General features: G+C 36.2%; 2 protein-coding genes and 1 long non-coding RNA gene across 5 annotated transcripts; all 3 read right to left on the bottom strand.

Moving 5' to 3' along the window:
• Window positions 1-1,565: 1,565 nt before the first annotated feature.
• Window positions 1,566-3,116, bottom strand: LOC113274300. 2 transcript variants are annotated; one of them, XR_003322941.1, is made up of 4 exons: window positions 2,739-3,116; window positions 2,545-2,630; window positions 1,907-1,975; window positions 1,566-1,816 (listed from the first exon to the last, which is right to left on the bottom strand). It is a non-coding gene; the product is annotated as an uncharacterized LOC113274300 (long non-coding RNA). The 2 variants fall into 2 exon arrangements; XR_003322940.1 differs by having other exon boundaries at window positions 2,545-3,091.
• A 164-nt stretch (window positions 3,117-3,280) lies between these two features.
• LOC113362779 lies at window positions 3,281-7,068 on the bottom strand. 2 transcript variants are annotated; one of them, XM_026605274.1, is made up of 3 exons: window positions 7,006-7,068; window positions 5,504-6,842; window positions 3,281-4,600 (listed from the first exon to the last, which is right to left on the bottom strand). In XM_026605274.1, the coding sequence occupies exon 3, from the start codon at window positions 4,584-4,586 to the stop codon at window positions 3,561-3,563; it is 1,026 nt and encodes a 341-aa protein (XP_026461059.1). In that variant the 5' UTR covers window positions 4,587-4,600; window positions 5,504-6,842; window positions 7,006-7,068; the 3' UTR covers window positions 3,281-3,560. The 2 variants fall into 2 exon arrangements, with proteins under 2 accessions (XP_026461059.1, XP_026461058.1); XM_026605273.1 differs by lacking the exon at window positions 7,006-7,068 and having other exon boundaries at window positions 5,504-6,988.
• An 11,623-nt stretch (window positions 7,069-18,691) lies between these two features.
• On the bottom strand, window positions 18,692-20,197 carry LOC113362780 (acyl carrier protein 4, chloroplastic-like). Its single transcript, XM_026605276.1, has 4 exons — window positions 20,055-20,197; window positions 19,447-19,542; window positions 19,179-19,301; window positions 18,692-19,038 (listed from the first exon to the last, which is right to left on the bottom strand). The coding sequence occupies exons 1-4, from the start codon at window positions 20,121-20,123 to the stop codon at window positions 18,907-18,909; spliced, it is 420 nt and encodes a 139-aa protein (XP_026461061.1). The 5' UTR covers window positions 20,124-20,197; the 3' UTR covers window positions 18,692-18,906.
• Between the last annotated feature and the right edge of the window lie 486 nt (window positions 20,198-20,683).

Below are 20,683 nucleotides of genomic sequence, written 5' to 3' on the forward strand. Positions count from 1 at the left end.
CCAACAACCACACTGCAAACACTTTTGCACGACCACAGTTCCTTCTTGGTTGTTTTTCAGTTCACACTCTAACTGCAAAACATCACCCGCTATTAACCATCCAACTACCGCCATCGATCATCAGCAACACCATTTACTGCCATTAATCACGGCAGCAACTCCCCGTTCTTCTCCATCACCAATTAACAGCAGTAGCTGCATATGTTTCAGCTGGTTTTCCAGCTTGTAAACCTGTCGGGAACCCCCTTTTCTGTCCATGGATGAATCTGGTCCACACCCATACATAACTGAGGTACTATCTCCATTCAACACCACCATTGTCAGCAAGTATTTCATTTTCGAGACATCATTGTTGCTCTTGAGCCATCACCGAAATAATGAGACTCATCCCCAAAATCTTTTTCATGTTCAATCAAGTCATGCCTTGTAACATCTTCTCCAAACGAACATAATATCAGATCGATTGTTTGCTGTTGTAGAGCATCACGATTCCCATTTCTGCAAAGTAGAGATGAAAATCTCTTTTAACCTCACAAATAACAGTATATGTTCTGTGCTTTGTATGCTAAATTTACGTGTGGTGAAGGAAAAGACACGTCCTAACGGGTTCAAATGCTTCCAGACAAATGAATTGAATTCCTTAGCTTCTTAGCTCCCTTACTTTGAAGAACCAATAGTGGAGCTTCACGTGCTTTATAAACAAAGGCAGTTCTTTGTTTTCTTTTGTAGTATCGGTTGGCTCTTGTGAGTTCCATGCTGCTCATATATAGAGATACCAGGCCAGTCATTTTTGATCATTTTAATTGCAAACGCCAATTAGCTACTGTTAAGCTATTTATTTTCCGGGTGAACGAATTTGCTTGCATTTCCTACAAATATCTCAAAACAATGTTACTAGCCAAAATATCGAGTCCTAACTAATATAAATACGGGTATAAAATGTAGCACTACGTGCTTATCAACACCCCCACACTTATATTTTGCTAGTCCTCGAGCAAAAACAAAGAATATATCCGCTCCAGCTGGATAAGAAGTGACGTTTGCTAAACAACTAGACGAAACCACAAAACCGTGGTATAGAGATGTCTGCTAAACAGTTAGACGGATCTGTTAAACAATGAGATCGAGAAATGTCCGCTAAACAGCTAGAAGGATCCGCTAAACAGCTAGATCGAGAGATGTATGCTAAACAGCTAGACAGAAAGACCCGCTAAACAACTGATCCTTTTTATTTTATTTTTTATATAATTTTTTTTGTGGACCCGCTACACAGCTGATCATAACATGTAAGAAAAATGAAAAAGACTAAGGGTGCACACGGTACGGTTCGGCTCGGTTCCTGCCCAGGCCGAGTACCTGTACCTCCCTAGGCTCGGTTCCAAAATTTTGGACCGGTACTTGTACCTTGTACCTCGGTTCCGGTACCATTCGGTACACGTACGGTACCAGGTACGGTTCCGGTACCAATCGGTACTTTCTGTCAGAATTCAAAGACAGATTTTCCTGTCATTTTTCCAGACAAATTGAGTTCTAGGTTGAAATGTTAGAAAGAAAACACACAACAATAGTCTCACACGACATTCATAAAGTGCAAGAACATACTTTCAGATTCAGCTACCAAAAAACATTCAGTATTAATGTGTTCTTTCGGACTTACAAATTTGAAATAGCCTGATTCAATTTCACTATAACTCAACTCATACTAGATAGAAAAAGAGTCAACCCAAACAAGAAAAATTCTGGATCTATCGATTGGATCCGCTAGCTTTCTTCGCTTACTGGTCACCGGGAAGGGTTTTGATGATATCAGAATCACCTGGAGAACAGAACGGAAAAGAAAAAGAAGTGTCAGGCAAAAGAAGAAGATTCAGTAAACATATGAAGACAAATGATATTTCCGTCTCACCTGGATCAATGATACTAAGGCATGAAACACGGTGGTATCGTCCACAAGCTGTTCCCAAGTCGACGTTGTCTGAAACAAACGACAAGGATTCATCAGCATGAAAGATAACTATTAACTCCGAGACAATTACGACACCGCCAACCAAAACGTTGAAGTCAGAAAGACAAATACATTGAGACATTATCAGCTAATTCCAGATGACAAAAGAAATCGGTTAAGATGGAACATCTACTTTATCCAAACAATTCATGTCCATCAAAATGGTACAATCCAAAATACTCAACAGGAGTTAAAGCAACAGGAGTTACAGGACTAGAAAAAGTTGTGCATGCCAGATCAATAATATGGCTGGAAACTAACAACCTACAATGATACACCTTGGGAATGAACGCAACATGTACATCTGCTTAACAATGTATGGTTACAGGGCAAAAGATTGATTGTTGCAAAACGCAAATAAGTCGCAATACTACTGATTCACAACATGTTTCTAAAGAAAACAAAGCTTAGCTGTTTAAATGCAACAACAATCCAAAACCCTAGAATTGGTCATGCAAATCATTATGTTATAAACTTATAATCAAACTAATGAAGCTCAAATTAAATGATACAGATGACAGATCTAGATTGCATCTTACCTAATCAAATGATTAAGGAATCAGAAGATTCATAACAAACAGATCGAGATTTCGGGTACCCAATTCACTCCTCAGTTTAAATTTAACTGAACACACACACAAAAGGAAGATAATAATCAGAATCAAAATTAAAAAAAATAATAAAAACATCACAGAATCACAATAATAATCATAATCAAAGAAATTTTGGTTACCTGTTATAGACTTCTAGTTAACTTATTGAATTAATCAAACAAACAGTGATGGATTTGGTGTTGTTTAACGTGTGTTCTTATGAACACAGTGATGGAGGAGGAGACTCGGGACAGGAGAGAGTCGAAGAAGAAGAAGGAAAAAGAAAATGAATCACTTCTGTTTCTAACCCTAACTTCATTCCTATATATACTAGATATCTACCACCGTTAGATTAGATAGAAATCTAACGATCACAAATGATCGGTACAGTCGGTACAGTTCGGCACGGGATATGGGTAGGGCCGAGTACCTGTACCTCCCTAGCCTCGGTTCCTATTTTTTGGACCGGTACCTGTACCCCCTTCCTCGGTTCGGGACAAAAACAGGTACGGTTCCACCGGTTCCGGGACGGTCCGTCGGTCCGGCTCGGTTCCTGTGCACCCTTAAAAAAGACCCGCTACACAGCGGATTATTATTATTATTATTTTTTAAAGACCCGCTCAACAGCTGATCATATTATGCAAATTTTTTTCATTTTTTTTAATAGATCCTAACGAAAATGCCAGTCCCCCACACTTAAACGTTACATTGTCCTCAATGTAATTGAGTCATCCAACGTACTCGAAATCAAGATGGGAAATTCAAGAAAACAAATAAAAGATATAGGAAAGAAAACTAATCTGATGGTTTGACTCCCATGAAGCGTGATCTTATCTCCCATGAAGCATAATCTTGTATCCATCTTTGCGCACATTGAGAACCTCAAACAAGATGAGGTTGCACCAAAGTAACCAGCAAAGCATATATATAAAGTCTGAAAAGTTGGGGATCAACCCAACGAATCAGGTCAGCTGCAAATATGAACCTGCAAACACTAAAACATCCCAATATATGTGTAAATCCGTTCCCAATAGAATATAGTCCTTAGTCAAGATAATTAAATGACTCACATGGACAACAAACATAAAATATATATTAGTTTCTATTTGGGACATACTCTTTAAATCAGGTTCAAGATCAGCTGAAATAACTTCCGTCGACACAATATCTTCACTAGAAATCATAGGAAGTAACGAATTGACATTGTCAAAAGGAAAAGAATCATCAAACTCAGCACAATGACCTAAACATGCATTTAGTGGTTTAAGTTCATAAAAATCAGTAACTCCTAAATCTGGTTCTAAGTCCGCGGAAATAACTTTCGTTGTTAAGTTACCTTGATTTACCATAGGAGGGCACAATGCATCGACAATATCATTAGGCATAGGGTCATTATAATTAGCAAAATGAGAAATGCAAACTGATAAAGGTTCAAAATCAGCAGTGCAAGTTACCTTAATAGTATCAACCGCCTCATGCACAATATCAGGAACAAGCAAGTCTTCTGTGTACTTAGATGCAAAGTAATCCAACAACACTTTAGAAGCACACAATTCTAACCCTATATTAGGCAACTTTTGGAAGTCTAGGGGTCTAGAAACAACCTCTAAGTCGGGTGAATGATCTTGTGAGGTAGACTCATCTATGGAATTAGGAAAATAATCCGGACAATCATCCACGGGGTCATCTATATGTTCTGTCTGGAACAGAGAGTCACTACAATATTCATCATCATCAGCAAATAATTTTTGGCATTCAAGAACTCTCAATCTTTGTTCCAAACTAAGCGGTGTGTGTTTGTAATACTTCTCATATATCATTAGAGGCGATTCTTCACTTACCACATGTGGAGCAAAATCTCCATACCGTTGCCTATGCATATACTCCCCAAGCATCATATCAGGAGATCTCTCCTGAGAATGTGAATTTCTACGCTTATATTCTGCAAGTGTCATCTTAGATGACGTCTCGTACAAAAAATTCATCATCCTCAAAAAAGCTTCTGAAATAAAATACAAAAATACAAAAAGAGTCAAAAGGAAAAAGAAATCCTAAAAAAAAATAAAATACTATACAAAAATAAAATAAAAACTAACTATTTACAAAATCAAAAATACTAATTACAATATTCCACAACCGCTCCCCGGCAACGGCGCCAAAAATTGATAGGATTTCTGGATAACCCTATATGTGATAACCGCAATTGCGCGGTGTCTAACTAGTAGACAAAGGCAAGTACGGGTCGTTCCCACAGGGAGCGGTGGATATACCAATAATCAATATCTCTGATAAAACTAATCACGAAATAATATTTTGGATTTTTGAAATTGAAAACGAAATAAAAATATTAAAATAAAATCAATGAAAAGTCGGTAACCAGGGATATGAAGATGTTAGGGTTCTAGGAATCCGTTACAGGAAAATTGCTCGTATTCAATCACAAAGGGTTTCAAGTAAACTCATGTAGAGCGGCAAACCTAACTACTCATACATGGAAGATATTGCATTTACGAATCGCTGACAAGAATCATCAAAAATGAATTATTTGTTCTCACCTAAAAGTAGAATTTCTAAACACTAATCATACATGGCATGAAGAGTCAAATAATATTCAGAATTTAATTATTACTTAGGTTCAATGAGTTTTTCTACTAATCCAACAATGAACTATACATGGCATAGCACATGAAAAATCTAGCTAGAAACTAAACATTGATAGAGAGACAAAATTATTAAACTTAAGTTCGATTGATAGAAAACCCTTATTCATGAAAACAAATAAATCCTACAACTTCATCTTTTCACCCTAACATGAAATTAGCTAGGCATGGCTTTCTTAAAAACTATAAACAAATATGAATATAAAATCCTAGCTAATCAAAAAGGAGAAAAATAAGATTCAAACCCTAATCTCCTCTGCGGCTCTCTTGAACTGCTTGTAGCCGCGCCTCCCCTTCAGAACCTAACTGCTATTCTCGGCTGTGTAGCCTCTTGCAGCGTTGGCCTCTCCTTTCTGATCTTCTATCTCAAAATATATATATGCTGCGAAGTCCTCTAACTGGACTATTGAAGTATCTCCAAAAGCCCATTCAATCACCTTGCCAGCTTCTATTCTCTGTCCGCCTACCCAGCACTCGCCTTCACTGACTGCAGCCACATCTTCTCATCTCATTGACCATCATCCTCCACCAGTACCAACGGCTCATACAAATCACCACTCGAGCTCAATTCTTCTCCATCTCGGCAACAACAGCTTACCACCAGGAATCCAATAGCCATGCCATCTCTCGTAACACACAACAAATACACCTCCATTTCTCCATTAGATCCAACTTCAGACCCATTTCTTATCGCCGTAAATTGTAGAAAGATGTGAACTCAAATTGGCGAGGAAAAGGAATTTCGGCAACTATGAACATCATCCTTCAGCCAGTCCATCTTTTCGTCTTCACTGGTCTCATGACCTTGAGATACAACCCATAACTATCTCCCGTTTCTTCATTTGAGACAGCACACAACGATTTCATTTCTTGTAGCCTGAATTCAGTTCTTCCCTATACATTACTCGAACCACAGTTGAACTTTATGAGCATCTTGTCTTTGTAACCTCCAATTCAAAAACTACCCAAATACTCTTCTCCCTGTACAGCCATCATCCATAACCACTTAGCAGGCATCTCGCAACCATTAACTTGTAGCAGGTAAGCTTGATGTCGGTCTCTTGATACCGACAGACTAGTCTATTACCAACAACCACACTGCAAACACTTTTGCACGACCACAGTTCCTTCTTGGTTGTTTTTCAGTTCACACTCTAACTGCAAAACATCACCCGCTATTAACCATCCAACTACCGCCATCGATCATCAGCAACACCATTTACTGCCATTAATCACGGCAGCAACTCCCCGTTCTTCTCCATCACCAATTAACAGCAGTAGCTGCATATATTTCAGCTGGTTTTCCGGCTTGTAAACCTGTCGGGAACCCCCTTTTCTGTCCATGGATGAATCTGGTCCACACCCATACATAACTGAGGTACTCTCTCCATTCAACACCACCATTGCCAGCAAGTATTTCATTTTCGAGACATCATTGTTGCTCTTGATCCATCACCGAAATAATGAGACTCATCCCCAAAATCTTCTTCATGCTCAATCAAGTCATGCCTTGTAACGTCTTCTCCAAACGAACACAACATCAGATCGATTGTTTGCTGTTGTAGAGCATCACGATTCCCATTTCTGCAAAGTAGAGATGAAAATCTCTTTTAACCTCACAAAGAACAGTATATGCTCTGTGCTTTGTATGCCAAATTGACGTGTGGTGAAGGAAAAGACACGTCCTAATAGGTTCAAATGCTTCCATACAAATGAATTGAATTCCTTAGCCTCTCAGCTCCCTTACTTTGAAGAACCAATAGTGGAGCTTCACGTGCTTGTATAAACAAAGGCAGTTCTTTGTTTTCTTTTATAGTATCGGTTGGCTGTGATAAGTTCCATGTTGCTGATATACAGGGATACCAGGCCAGCCATTTTTGATCATTTTCATTGCAAACGCCAATTAGCTTCTGTTAAGCCATTTATTTTCCGGGTGAACAGATTTGCTTGCATTTCCTACAAATAGCTCAAAACAATGTTACTAGCCAAAATATCGAGTCCTACCTAATATAAATAAAGGTATAAAATGTAGCACTACGTGCTTATCACCTATTTTTAAATAAAACAGAAAACCAACTGTTGTCATAGTATCCAGAAAACACCGAGAACTGATAGCTTACATTATGCAAGCCAGTTCAATATTCTGATACAAGTCATAAACAACTGACACCTTCATAATCTCAACAGCTTATTCGCTTCCCTCCCTAAGATCAACCCCATCTCTTTCACTTTGTGACCGAAGCAAGTCTGGAACAACCATTTCTTGGTTTAGGCCAGAATTATACAGATTGATCTCTCGAATCTAAAAGTACTCCCGTGCAGTGCATTTGTTTAGGGTTTAGATTCGTTTCTCATTCACACACACCCCAAATTTACAAAAACCAGCAGAAACAGTTTTTACCCTCAAACACTCGTATTGCAATTCACTGGTACACATAGAATCACTCAATATATTAATTTACGGGTTCATGTTATATGTCTCGGATATACATCCATACACACTCTATAATGCACAGGTTCATCCTATAATTCACACTTATTTCCATGTAAAATTATTTTTAGATTTCTGCGGTAGAGAGAAAAGGTCATTAAGTTAAATCACTGTTCAATGTTCATTTTACCTTAATAAAGTACCAACAACATCTCATGACATAATCGAGATGGAGAAACTTATTAAAAGAAACGGTTAAATGAGAGTTTTTTGAACATCTGATATACTATGATCTCGAGGACGCTTCTCCTAATGAAGTATATCGGAAACTTTGATGAATATCAAATTCTAATAAGGGATTGGAGCAGCATAACTTTTAGTCATTTCATGAAGTTATAATAAGCGCTATAGTATTTGTTCATTTTGGATTACAAGTCCATGATATATCCATAATATATTAATTTTTTTTCTATTGAGTTTGTTAAAATCTTTTATTAGGATTGTAAGCGAAAAACAGACCCGTGCATCGCACGGGTGAAAAACTAGTCATTAACAAAAATATTCAAATTAATTAGAGCAGACACATACTTTGAGTGAGAAAATGAGAAAAGAATGTCGAGTCGAAAGAAAGGGAAGAGAAACAGTTGAATGGCTACTCAGAGTGGGACGAAGTTTCACTTCCACGTATTTGCATGATAAAAAGAAACAACCCATGTGTATGACTTAGAGTGATACTCAAATATGTCTATAACTAACCTTAAGTAATTACTCATTCAAAAACATCAAAACCCCAACTATTCTTTTGCTCAATTTATAGATCAAATCACACGTAATTGTAATGTTAACCTGGAATCTTTTTTCACTATTAATAACTGCCAGAAAATCATAAGGACTAGGATACCCTTAACGGGTAAGGATAGACTAATCTGGCCATATACCAGAAATGGTTCTCTTACTGTCAAGTCAGTGTGTAGGGCTATTACTAGTAATCCTAATGATTCTTTTATTAATCCTAACCCTCTTTATAAAGTGTTATGGAGATCTTCATTTTTGCATAAGGTCCATATCATTATATGGAAGTGTTTCGAAGACATACTTCCATCTAAATGTAGGCTCGCATTCTGTCGTCCTAACCAGAGTGTTAGAGCATTGCTCGGTCGAACTCGCATGCGTTTCTATCTCAAGCATGTTTTTCAATGTTAGTGATCAAAACTATAAGTCTTGATTTCTAGTCTACTTATAGCTAAGTCTCGGAATAGGATAGAAAGTGTAGTTGAGCTCTAGACTCCATGGCGATCATCATACAAAGACAAAGAATGCTCAAGGAACTGGTGGAACTTCATCGAATAAAAGATATGTGGAGACTTGAACTTATCTATCACTCAAAAGTCTATCTACTCTATCTCCTATCTTGAGACAAAAGTCGTATTACTATATAGACTTTGATTATACACATTTGCTATTTCGAGCTGAGTTTATCTCACTTATCTATTTCTCGAAATATGTGTTGGTAAGCTTTCGCTTTGGCCAAGTTCATCTTTACTAGTGACGAAAGTCATCTTAAGTTTCAATTACTTGAAAATTGCTTGACGAAAATGGTTTGTGAATAATAGCTATATAACGTCCTCTAAGAATGTTTCAATAATTGAAATGAGAGTTTAGAATATATAACCATGGTTGGATATGAACATTGTGTGGTAACTCATACCTGTGTAAGTCTTTATTCCTTGAACCAAAGTATGCGTACTTTGCTGCTCAGAAAAACCGGAACTAAAGTCCGCGTAGCAGTACACGCACCATCGGAAGTTCACGTCCCATGAAAATCTGTTGGAGTTTGTGAACTGAAAAAACAACTTATTCCGGGTACTTAAGTCCGCGTACTTAGGTTGGTTATTTTCTAAAAACGGTTATTCGTGAACTTAAACTTATATAAACTAAGGAATGCATATTTGCAAACCGTGGCTATAAAGTTCATGAATCGATTCGAGGGAATCAAATCGTTTTTGCTTCGATTGTGTCTTGTATACTTCTATAAGATCTAAGCAATTGAACAACTCTCTAACTAGTTCATTTGAGTCATTTGAACTAGTTGTGGTAACGAAGAATATGGTTGATATGAAAGTGCTCATATGGCTAACCATTTGGTTAACTATTGTTGAACCAACTAGATGTACATGTTTGGGTATGGTTACACAAACCTAAATAAACGTGCGTTTCATTTAACAAGCTAAGTTTCGATCAAACGGTTGAAAGATATTAGCTTGAGGTTTTCATCTAACGGTGAATATTGAATGCTTTGTTACTAAGCTAACATTGATTGCAAACCCTAATTTGAAAGACTATATAAAGGCGAATTCTAGCAACTGGGAAACCTAATACCCACACCTCCTGTGTGATACTAGTTGTATTATCTAGAGTCGATTCTCCTTTAACCTTAGGTTTCTATCGAGACCCTGTAAGTTAACGACTTGAAGACTTCATTGGGATTGTGAAGCCAGACCGATACTACTTTTCTTGTAGTTCTGTGATCTGATCTTGCTGTTTCTATCGTATTTGAGTACAATCGTAAGATTGACTTAGATTGATTTCTCTGATATGCAATATATAAAAGAAGTCATAAACATCTTCGTCTCATCGTTTTTGATTCTGCAATATCTTCTTTCGCTAGTCGATTAAGATTATTGTGAGGTGATTGATAATTCTAGGCTGTTCTTCGGGAATATAAGTCCGGGATATCAATTGATTCCTGTTCACCTTGATTTATCAAAAGACAAAACAAAAACTCGTAGGTATTTCTGTGGAGATAGATTTATCTATTACCGTAGACTTTTCTGTGTGATACAGATTTGTTTATTAAATTTTTCGACTTTGGGTCGTAGCAACTCTTAGTTGTGGGTGATATCAACTAAGGGAATCAAGTGCTTAGTATCCTGCTGGGATCAGAGACGTAAGGAGCACAACTGTACCTTGGATCAGTGTGAGATTGATTGGGGTTCAACTACAGTCCAGACCGAAGTTAGTTTGTAGTATGATAGTGTCTGTAGCGGCTTAATACAGTGGGTGTTCAATCTGGACTAGGTCCCAGGGTTTTTCTGCGTTTGCGGTTTCCTCATTAACAGAACTTCTGGTGTCTGTGTTATTTATTTTCGCATTATATTTTGTTATATAATTGAAATATCACAGGTTGTGCGTTGAATCGATCAATTGGGAAATCCAACCTTTGGTTGCTGATTGAAATTGATTGATCCTTGAACATTGGTCTTTGGTACCGTTCAAGTGATTTCTCTTGTATTCAATTAGACTCGCAGATTTCTATTTTCTTGAGTAAGTATTGAATCGATAAAGAGAGATAACTCTTTGATATACTTTTATTAAGATTGAGTCTGTCTGTCTATTTGATTCTCTTAAAAGTATATTGGAGTTAGTCTATACAGATTGCTAAGCGAAATATTGGTGTGGTTGTTAGACCCCCGCTTTTTCACAGAATACTTATTGTAGCATGTGTAATGACATCCAGCATGGAACAATTGAGCATATCATTCTCCATTTTAGGTTTTCTAGGTCTGTTTGGGCATCAGTTACGTATGAAAACTTAGTCTTGCTTGATTATGGTACAAACATTGTTAGAGCACTGCTCGGTCGAACTCGCAAGCGTTGCTATCTCAAGATTGTTTGTCAAGTTTATGAGTCGAAACTATAAGTCTTGATTTCTAGTCTACTTATAGCTATGTCTCGGATTAGGATAAAATGTGTAGTTGAGCTTTAGACTTCACGCCGTTCATCTATTGAAGACGAAGATCTACTAAAGGGAGATTGGAGGAACTTCATCAACAAAAGGTATGTGGAGATTTGAACTCATATATCACTTAGAAGTCTATTCTATTATATTTCCTATTAAGATATATAGATTTTACATTATACATATTTGATATTTCGAGCTGAGTTTAACTCTCTTATATCTTTCTCGAAATATGTGTTTGAAGGCTTTTTGCTTTAACTACGTTCATCATTATTCTTGATGAGTTTAGTTGGAAACTGTTTATTTGTTGGAACTAAACAATTAGTCAAAAGATTATCATGTGAAAATCGCCTTGTAACATCTTACATGATGAGACAGTCATTTGATGTAGACTCGGAATGTTTCGTATTGATCATTCGGTCACTTGAAAATTATTTATAAGCTAATAATTTGTGTGAGACAACTATTGTCATGTTTTAAGGATATTTCAATGATTTAAATGGGAGTTTAGAGCAATTAACCATTGTCTGGATATAGCACAGTATGCATACCCGTCTGCAAACTGTTGTAAGAATGATTCAGGTCCGGGAACCAAGTATGCATACCTGTATGCGAACGGTTTTAACTGTTAAAGTCTGGGAACCCGTTTGCGTACCCGTTTGCAAACTGAGTTGGTTTAAGTTCTAAAATCGCTTAAGTATGATTTCATGATCATGAACAAATACGTTTATAAATTAAGGAATACAATATTTGCAAACCGTGGCTAAAATGTTCATGAACAGATTCTTTTGAATCAATCCGATTTTGCTTCAATTTTGTCTTGTATACTTCTATGAGAATATAAACAATTGAACAACTCTATGAGTAACACAATTACATTCATTTGATCTAGAAGTGTTAAGATGAATGTGGTTAATACAAAAATTTTCATATGGCTAACTTCGGTTAACTGTTATTGAGCCAACTAAATATACACGTTTAGGTACGGTTACCCATATCTAAATGAAGGTATATTTCATTTGTGTGTAACAAGCTAAGATCATCTAACGGTGGAGAGATATTAAGCAAACTTAGCTTGAATCTTAAATCAGGTTTTCATCTAACGGTGATTATTGATTGCTTTGTTCCAAAGCTATCAAACCCTGATTTGAAGACTATATAAGGGAGAACTCTAGCAAACTAATCCCCGCACCTCTTGTGTGATACTAGTTGCGAATAGAGTCGATTCTCCTTTAACCTAGGTTTTTCCTAAAACGATTATAGGCTAACGACTTGACGACTTCATTAGGATTCTGAAGCCAGACCCAACTATTTTCTCTGTAGTTGTGTGTTATGATCTTACTTGTTCTATCGTAGTAAGTACTATCTTCTCTAATATTTTCTCGAGATTTATCTCCGATAGGTATGATATAAAAGTAATCACAAAGCTCTTCATATGATTCTTTGTGATTCCACAATAACTTGTTCTACTACGATATAGTTAAGATATTGTGAGGTGATTGATATTTCTAGGCTGTTCTTAGGGAATATAAGACCGGATTATCAATTGGTTCTTATTCACCTTGATTTATCAAAAGACGGAACAAAAACTTCGTAGGTATTTCTGTGGGAGACAGATTTACCTATCAGAATAGACTTTTCTGTGGGAGACAGATTTATCTATCAAAATAGACTTTTTTGTGGGAGACAAATTTGTTTATCAAGTTTTCGACTTTGGGTCGTAGCAACTCTTAGTTATGGGTGAGATCAGCTAAGGGAATCAAGTGCGTAGAGTCCTGCTTGGATTCAGAGATGTAAGGAACACGACTGTAACTTAAACAGTGTGAGATTGGTTAGGGCTCAACTACATTCCAGTCCAAAGTTAACGTGTAGTAGGCTAGAGTCTGTAGAGGCTTAATACAGTATGGTGTTCAAATCTGGACTAGGTCCCGGGGTTTTTCTGCATTTTCGGTTTCCTCGTTAACAAAACTTCTGGTGTCTGTGTTATTTCTTTTCCACATTATATTTTTATATAATTGAAATATCACAGGTTGTGCATAGTTCAATCAATTGGAAAATCCGACCTTTGGTTGTTTATTGAAATTGATTGGCACTTTAACATTGGTTTTTGATACCGTTCAAGTTATTTCTCATATCAATCGGACTCACAGATTTCTATCTGTTCGATTGCATATTGTATTGAGAAATTGAGATATAACTCTTGGATGTTTTTCCTTGATTGAGTCTGACTGTCTAGTTGATTCACTTCGAATTATATTGGAGTTAGTTCATACAGAAATATTAGGTGCGGTTGTTAGACCCCCGCTTTTTCAAACATCTTTGTATCTGACTGGATTAGGAAATGGCTATCGGGTAACTATAGCCAAGAACAAATCTGTCACATTTTTACAACTTCTTGATGCATTTGGAAAGAGAGGTATTGTAATGTATTTCAAGAAAAATAGGTGAAACACATGAGTGTTGCTTGTAGATTATCAAATGAAACTCTGGGTGTTTTGTCTACTCAAGATACTTGTATCCAATCACAACATCCTAGTCATACTGATAACATGTAACATGTTGATGCCTGCTGTATTGGAATTCATTCATGAGGACTCAATGATAGTACATGTTGATGCCTCATTCGATTAAAATACTCACACATATGGTATTGGCATAATCTTAATAGGTACAGAGGGGAACTACAAGGGTTGCAAAACCATCTCCGGTATAACAATTGATGCAGAGGAGGCTGAAAGTATGGCGGTTTTGGAAGTTGTCAAATGGCTAAAGGCGTTGAATTTCTCAAGTATTTCTATATAAGGAAATGCAAAAAATGTTATCTCCTATATAAATAAAAGTTCTAACCAAATTAGTTGGTCTAGTTCCTCTATCTTAGATGATTGTTTATTGCTTTTGAACATTTTCCCATTCTACAACTTTATTTATATTAGTAGAGAGTTGAACGGCTTGGTAGAAAAAACAACCAAATATAGTAGGAAGAATGCTGTAACAGGTGAATGGGAAGTCAACCTCCTCATTTTATCTTCTAATCTCTGTATTTCATTTTAGATTAATATATTTATCCTTTTCTAGCAAAAATAAATAAAAAAGAGAAGTAATTACTCATTTAAAGGATATTTTATTTCGCATCCTGCCCAATGGTTTAATTAAGAATGTATTAGCCTTTAGAACTTTTTTATTTTTTTTTAAATTCAGAAATGAAAAATTTAATACTAAAAGAAATCTTATATATTTCAATTATTGTTGAAGGGGAAACAGATATATCTTTTAAAAAAATCACACTCTGCCGGTTTATGCTTTTTTGGTCGGCCTCCCGACTACGCGCGGTCATCAATTTTTATGTTATTCATCAATTCTTTCTTATACGTGAATATGTAAAACACGTTTGTTTTCTTCTTCGCAAATTAGTCACGTCTCTTTCTCCGTTTTTAAGAAAATAAAGTTTTATGTCTCCATTTCCCTGTGAAGTTGTCTGCCATGCTCGAGGAAATAGAATTTAATGCATATACCACTCGACATGGATAAGTCATAATCTTAATATTTGCCGACGTGCAACGCACGTGCATCCTACTTATATACTGTAATGATTTCAATTCAGTTATGGTTATAATTTTTTTTTTAATCTCTTGAATTAATTTGATGGTATCTAACTAGGTTTAGTTAGATGAATGGGCTGATGGGTTTTACTTGAGTTCATCTGGAATCTCAATCTCCCGCATAAGATCGGGATGTTCACTCGATTTTTGTGATAAACAAGCTAAATGCCGGGGACAACCCAAGTTGCCTACTCTATCTCTATGTTGTAGGTGTGGAACAAAGTGGAAAGATATTGGGTTATCTTTATTATCTGGGTGACCTGTAGCCCATTTTGGTTCAAAAATATGTGTATCTAGAATATTTCAACCCAGAGATAGGCCGGACGTGTTTTTATACCCTTTGGTATATATTATTAAGGAATGCCTTCTATATATCTGGTAAATTAATTAATTTTCATAAGTCGGTTGTGTTTTTCAATAAAAATATGAGCCATTCCAATTGTCAAACCATAAGTGGTATCCTTCAAGTCAGGCAACTTGATATTTCTAAGGAAAAATATTTGGGTTTTCCGTTTTATGTTGGTCACAATAAGAAGATTCCTTTCTATTCTCTCATCCAAAAGATGGAAACAAGGCTTTCAAGATGGTCAGGTACTAATATTTCTAAAGCATGAAGGTCTGTGATAATTAGGAATGTTACAAATGTACTTCATGTTCATCATATGATCAGTTTAAAACTACCAGACAACACCATACCTAGGACGAATACAACTCAGCAAAAATACTGGAGAAACAAGAAATCAAATAGAGGAAAACATTTCATAACGACCAGGAAAAGTGCTAAAAACCCAAGGAAGAAAGAGGTTTGGGTTTCAGGGATCTTGAAGTCTTTAATAAAGCTTTACTAGCAAAATCTGCTCGGAGTTATGCTCTGATGATTTTTCAATTTGTGCAAAATCTCTCAAAGCTAAATATTTCCCAGTTGGGCAAGTCTTCAACATTCAGAAAAATAATAATCTACTTGGTCGTGGAGGAGTATTAGTTCTGAACTTCATTTCATTAAAATATTCATTTGTTGGTCTCTATGGAATGGAAAGAAAATTATGATATGGAAATACAGATGGATTGAAGGTCTAGACATGCCACCAACTCCAAAAGTGGTGCAAGTTATTATATGAACTTCTCTTATGTCTACCAACTTTTTGATACAGAAATCGGTGGATGGAATATCAATCTCATCTTTTCTTTATTTGAAATCCCAGTTGCAAAACTAATCCAAAAAACAAAAATTTATCACAATCATGAAGATAAGCTGGTCTGGACTCTTGAGAAGAATGGTTCTTTTTCAGTTAAGTCAGCCTATAGGAAAATGATGGAGGAAAAGAATGGAAATGATTCAGTTGGTCAGAGAATGCACAACATTTTCAAGAAACCGTGGAAGCTCCCTCTCCTGCCAAGGATTAATCAGTTTATTTGGAAATATGTAAAATATATCCTTTCTACAAGAGATAAACTGCATCATATTATTCAGAATGAAGACTCTGGATGTCTTGATGAGATATCGGCTTGTCAAACCATGAGCAAAACTAGTCTTTCAAGTTAGTCTGATTATCTGTACGTAAATCAAAGGTAGCAAACCAAACTAGTATTGAGGATTGACAATCCGGAATGCAGTGAGTAGGATCTTCAATGACTTGATTAATACAGGTGGAGTTGGTCTAATTTTGCTGATTTTACAGGTGAATAACAGGGAGCAAGGTACATACATTTGACTTATGTGGGGAGTCCGGAGCAAGCTAAATGTCTAAGTCTATGGGAAGCTCTATGGGAAGAAACTCACTGGGCCAAGGATCTACACTTAGACAGAGTGGAGTTTGAAATGGACTCAAGATTAGTAGTTGATGCGGTTAATAAAGACTCTACCAACATAGATTGGAGACTTTGAAATATGGTGTTAGATATCAAAAGTTTATTTTCTCGTTTTAGCTCTTGGCATTGTAATTATGTGCCAAAAGAAAAGAATAAGGTAGCTGATATCTTGTCTAAGTTAGCAAGAGTTGACAGATTAAGTATTGTTCGGTTATCAACTCCTCCAATCTGTATCATTGATCAGTTACGGAAGGATACATCTATTGTAAACACTGATTCTTAATCAATTCATCCTTCAAGTTTCAAAAGAAAAAAAATACCTTATATATATATTAAATACTCCCTCTGTCCCAAATTAATTGAGTTATTTGTAGTTTGCACAGTTATTAAGGAAATGAGAGGAGTATGTTTAAGTATTTTTTTACAATTATACCCTTATGGATAATAACTAGTAAAACTTAGAAATGATTGGTTTCTTAAAATATACCACGGTTTTTCATAAACTTTATTCTATTATTGAAAAGCATTTTAAAACACCTACATAACGAATATAAACATAACTATCAAATTATACATATTTCTTATAGTAACAATAATCAATTAAAAGGGTAGTTTTAAAAATATCCCTTGATTAGTGAGATAGCTCATTTATTTGTGGGACAAAATTTAAAACCAATTAGCTCAATCGATTTGGGACGGAGGGAGTATAAAGGAAATTTGTTTTTAAAAATTGTGAATCGGGCTATAAAGATTACTTTGGATGTGCTATTGGAATATATGGCAAGTTAGAATACGTGCACTCAAGGTATGTGCACATAAGAAGACCAAGTCGGTAACAAATCTGGCTAGTAAATCTCTAGATAAGTTTCACCTAGTCAACACAGTTAGCTTGTTCTAGGTTTACTCATTCTTGTTTATCCTATTACTCCTATAAATAGGAATTACAATGTAAATGTAAACCATCTCAGTATGTACTGTTGATCAATAAACAATCATCCCTACGGGGTTTGTTAGTGGATGTAGGCGTTAGTGTCGAACCACTTAATCTCTCGTCTCTTTTATTTACATTTGATCCTTACTCTTATCATAAATCTAATATGGTAGCATACGTGCACTTAAGGTATGTGCGTGCACATAAGAAGACCAAGTCGGTAACAAATCTGGCTAGTAAATCTCTAGATAAATTTCACCTAGTCAACACAGTTAGCTTGTTCTAGGTTTACTCATTCTTGTTTATCCTATTACTCCTATAAATAGGAATTACAATGTAAATATAAACCATCTCAGTATTTTACTGATGATCATTAATGTAGTTTCAACCTAAAGGGTTTGTGTGGATGTAGGCCATTTGAGCTGAACCACGTTAAATTCTCTTGTCATGATTTTGTTCTATCTTTGATCAATGATCCGTCGATACTCATATTTAATAGATGTCATCAGAGCCAGAAATTGCCAAGGATAATAACCAGGGGTACTCTATAATGGTTGGATTTCTGGAGGTTCCAAAGATGGTTCGCAAAGCACTTTGACGGCAATGGCAGCAGTATGGCAGAATTATGGGCTATCCTAGAAGATTTCCCAATTGGCTTGGAGACTCAAGATTTAAAAGCTTGAAATGGAGAGTGACTCAAAACTATGCCATACAAATATAACTTTGTAAAAGGGAGGAGGGGAGGCAGAACCATTGTAAAGGAGGATATCATGCATCTTTGTTGAAATAGTAATAATAGCTTTGCTGTGACGTTTTATGGGTTTTGCGACAGCTGCATGATTGATGACTCTAATGTTATTAACCACTCTGTTTAGTTGTCATGGTTGCCAAGATGATCTTAAAAAAAAAAGACTTGAAAAGCTCTTGCATCTTAACTTAATCCAATTAGCAATCAATCTTCATTAATTTCATTTCACACTTAAATCCGCAAGGTTGGAAAAAGAATGCAATTCAATTTGTCAAAACATTGCAAATTATCAAAACGACACACCAAGCACATGCACATACTTATGCATCTTACCCGTTCGAAACCTCAGTCTTCTCTCGCTACTTCTAATACACGCTCTCTCTTTATCTCTCTATGCTTCGCCCTTCTTCTGAATAATGCTTTCTATCAAGTCAGCGGCTTCTTGAACAGTTGTAATGTTCTGTGAGTTATCTTCTTCAACACTGATATCGAACTCCTCCTCTAGTCCCATCACTATTTCTACCTGCAAACAATCACAATCCACATTGTCAAAATTATACCTGATCCCGCGCCATTTTAAAACACAAGGAAGTGATTTATATTGCTAATTCTTTATTTGTTTTTTATATTTTTTCAAAACAACAATTAAACCATGTAGCATACCGTGTCTAGAGAATCGGCACCAAGGGCAGAAAACTTGGACTCAGGGGTGAGCTCAGTCTCGGGAGACAACACCAGTTGCTTTCTCACAATCTCACAAACTTTTTGTACAGTCTCGGGTTTCGCCTGTCAAATTCATGCAGTTGTTTAGTATAAAAATTCTCCAGTGCATAAAAAGCACAAAAAATTATTCTAACAACTGACTTAAAAGGACGTGCCTAAAAATGAAAAGAATAATGGAGATGAAGTGCTGAAAGTGGTCGGCAAATACCGCACAAGAGACACGAAAAGATGAGCTCCTCAACGAAGGAAAGCCATTCTTTGCCCAGCCAACATAGACAACACTTGTGATGGACCTTCCCGTTACCTGCACAACATTAGCATTTTAAGTGACCTAGCGTACATGTTTGCCAAACAAGCTGTATATAGATTGATGAAATGCAACCAGGGTAATTGCATAAGTAGTATACGCGTCAACAAAGCTAAAGAACAGCGGATCTGATTCACAATGTTGCGGCATAGTAGAATTAATACGCGAAAATTACATGTTCTCCTCGGATTTCACAAACTTGCAACCTATATAGAGGCAAGAAACATACTTGATATCTGGGATACTAGGTCTCGTCATTTGTGGCCACCACATGGATAGATGACAGTCTCACTCTTGAACTTAAGAAAATTTGCATCCGACTAATGAGGCTTCAAGGTTGTACAATGTCATGGGATTCGATTACACATTTACAACTAATGTTACTACTAACCAAATACATGAAAAAACTAAACAAAATTGAGAATGCATTACCATTCTAAGCATATTCTCCAATAAAATCTAAATTAAAATTACACAAGAGTGTAAGCATTATGCAACTAAGATGTTACCTGCCCAGTCCTGGAGGACAGTTTAAGTGAAGACCCAAACCTAACCGAAGTAGCAGAGATAGTCGCCATGGAAGCTCAAATGTAATGAAGATGGAAGCAGAAAAAATTGATATGACTGAATATATAACGAAAACAAACAGCAATGAAATATTATGAGTTGCAAATTTGAACCGAGTGGTGACCATGCACCCTATCCTCTGCTACTTGGATTTTGTGTGGGGACTACAGAAATCCAAAAACATTTCGTTCCCTAAGATATCCAACGGCCAGTGAGTTTTCAAAATATGGCATGATTAAAGGAAAAATTGAGTGAGAATTAAACGAACCCCGATTTTGGGCATACCTAAATCTTTCTAGGCATACAAAGTAATAGTCCTAACTTGGGTGACCTTATACGAGGTACCTTATGGATAGTTCAATTACCTATATGTCCTTAAATCTTTTAAATTACTAATCTATCCCTAACCCTAACACAAAAACCTATAATCAATAAACCTAAAATCAGTTTCATTCACCTTCTTCTTCCTCTCCACAGCAGCCGAACCCATTCATCTTCTTCAAAAAAAAATTCATCGCCGAAATTTGATCGTCGATTCGTGAAAAGTTAATCGACGATTAAACTCATCTAT

Source organism: Papaver somniferum, chromosome 4, assembly GCF_003573695.1.
Source record: "Papaver somniferum cultivar HN1 chromosome 4, ASM357369v1, whole genome shotgun sequence".
In the NCBI taxonomy this organism is placed as follows: domain Eukaryota; kingdom Viridiplantae; phylum Streptophyta; class Magnoliopsida; order Ranunculales; family Papaveraceae; genus Papaver; species Papaver somniferum.

What these genes read in the sequence shown, in the direction of transcription:
- LOC113362780 (XM_026605276.1), bottom strand. Translation starts at nt 20,123, where the DNA reads ATGGCGACTATCTCTGCTACTTCGGTTAGGTTTGGGTCTTCACTTAAA. An exon ending in TGTCCTCCAGGACTGGGCAG is followed by an intron (nt 19,543 to 20,054) that starts GTAACATCTTAG and finishes AATGTTGTGCAG; the next exon opens with GTAACGGGAAGGTCCATCAC. An exon ending in GTGCCGATTCTCTAGACACG is followed by an intron (nt 19,039 to 19,178) that starts GTATGCTACATG and finishes GATTGTTTGCAG; the next exon opens with GTAGAAATAGTGATGGGACT.
- LOC113362779 (XM_026605274.1), bottom strand. Translation starts at nt 4,586, where the DNA reads ATGATGAATTTTTTGTACGAGACGTCATCTAAGATGACACTTGCAGAA.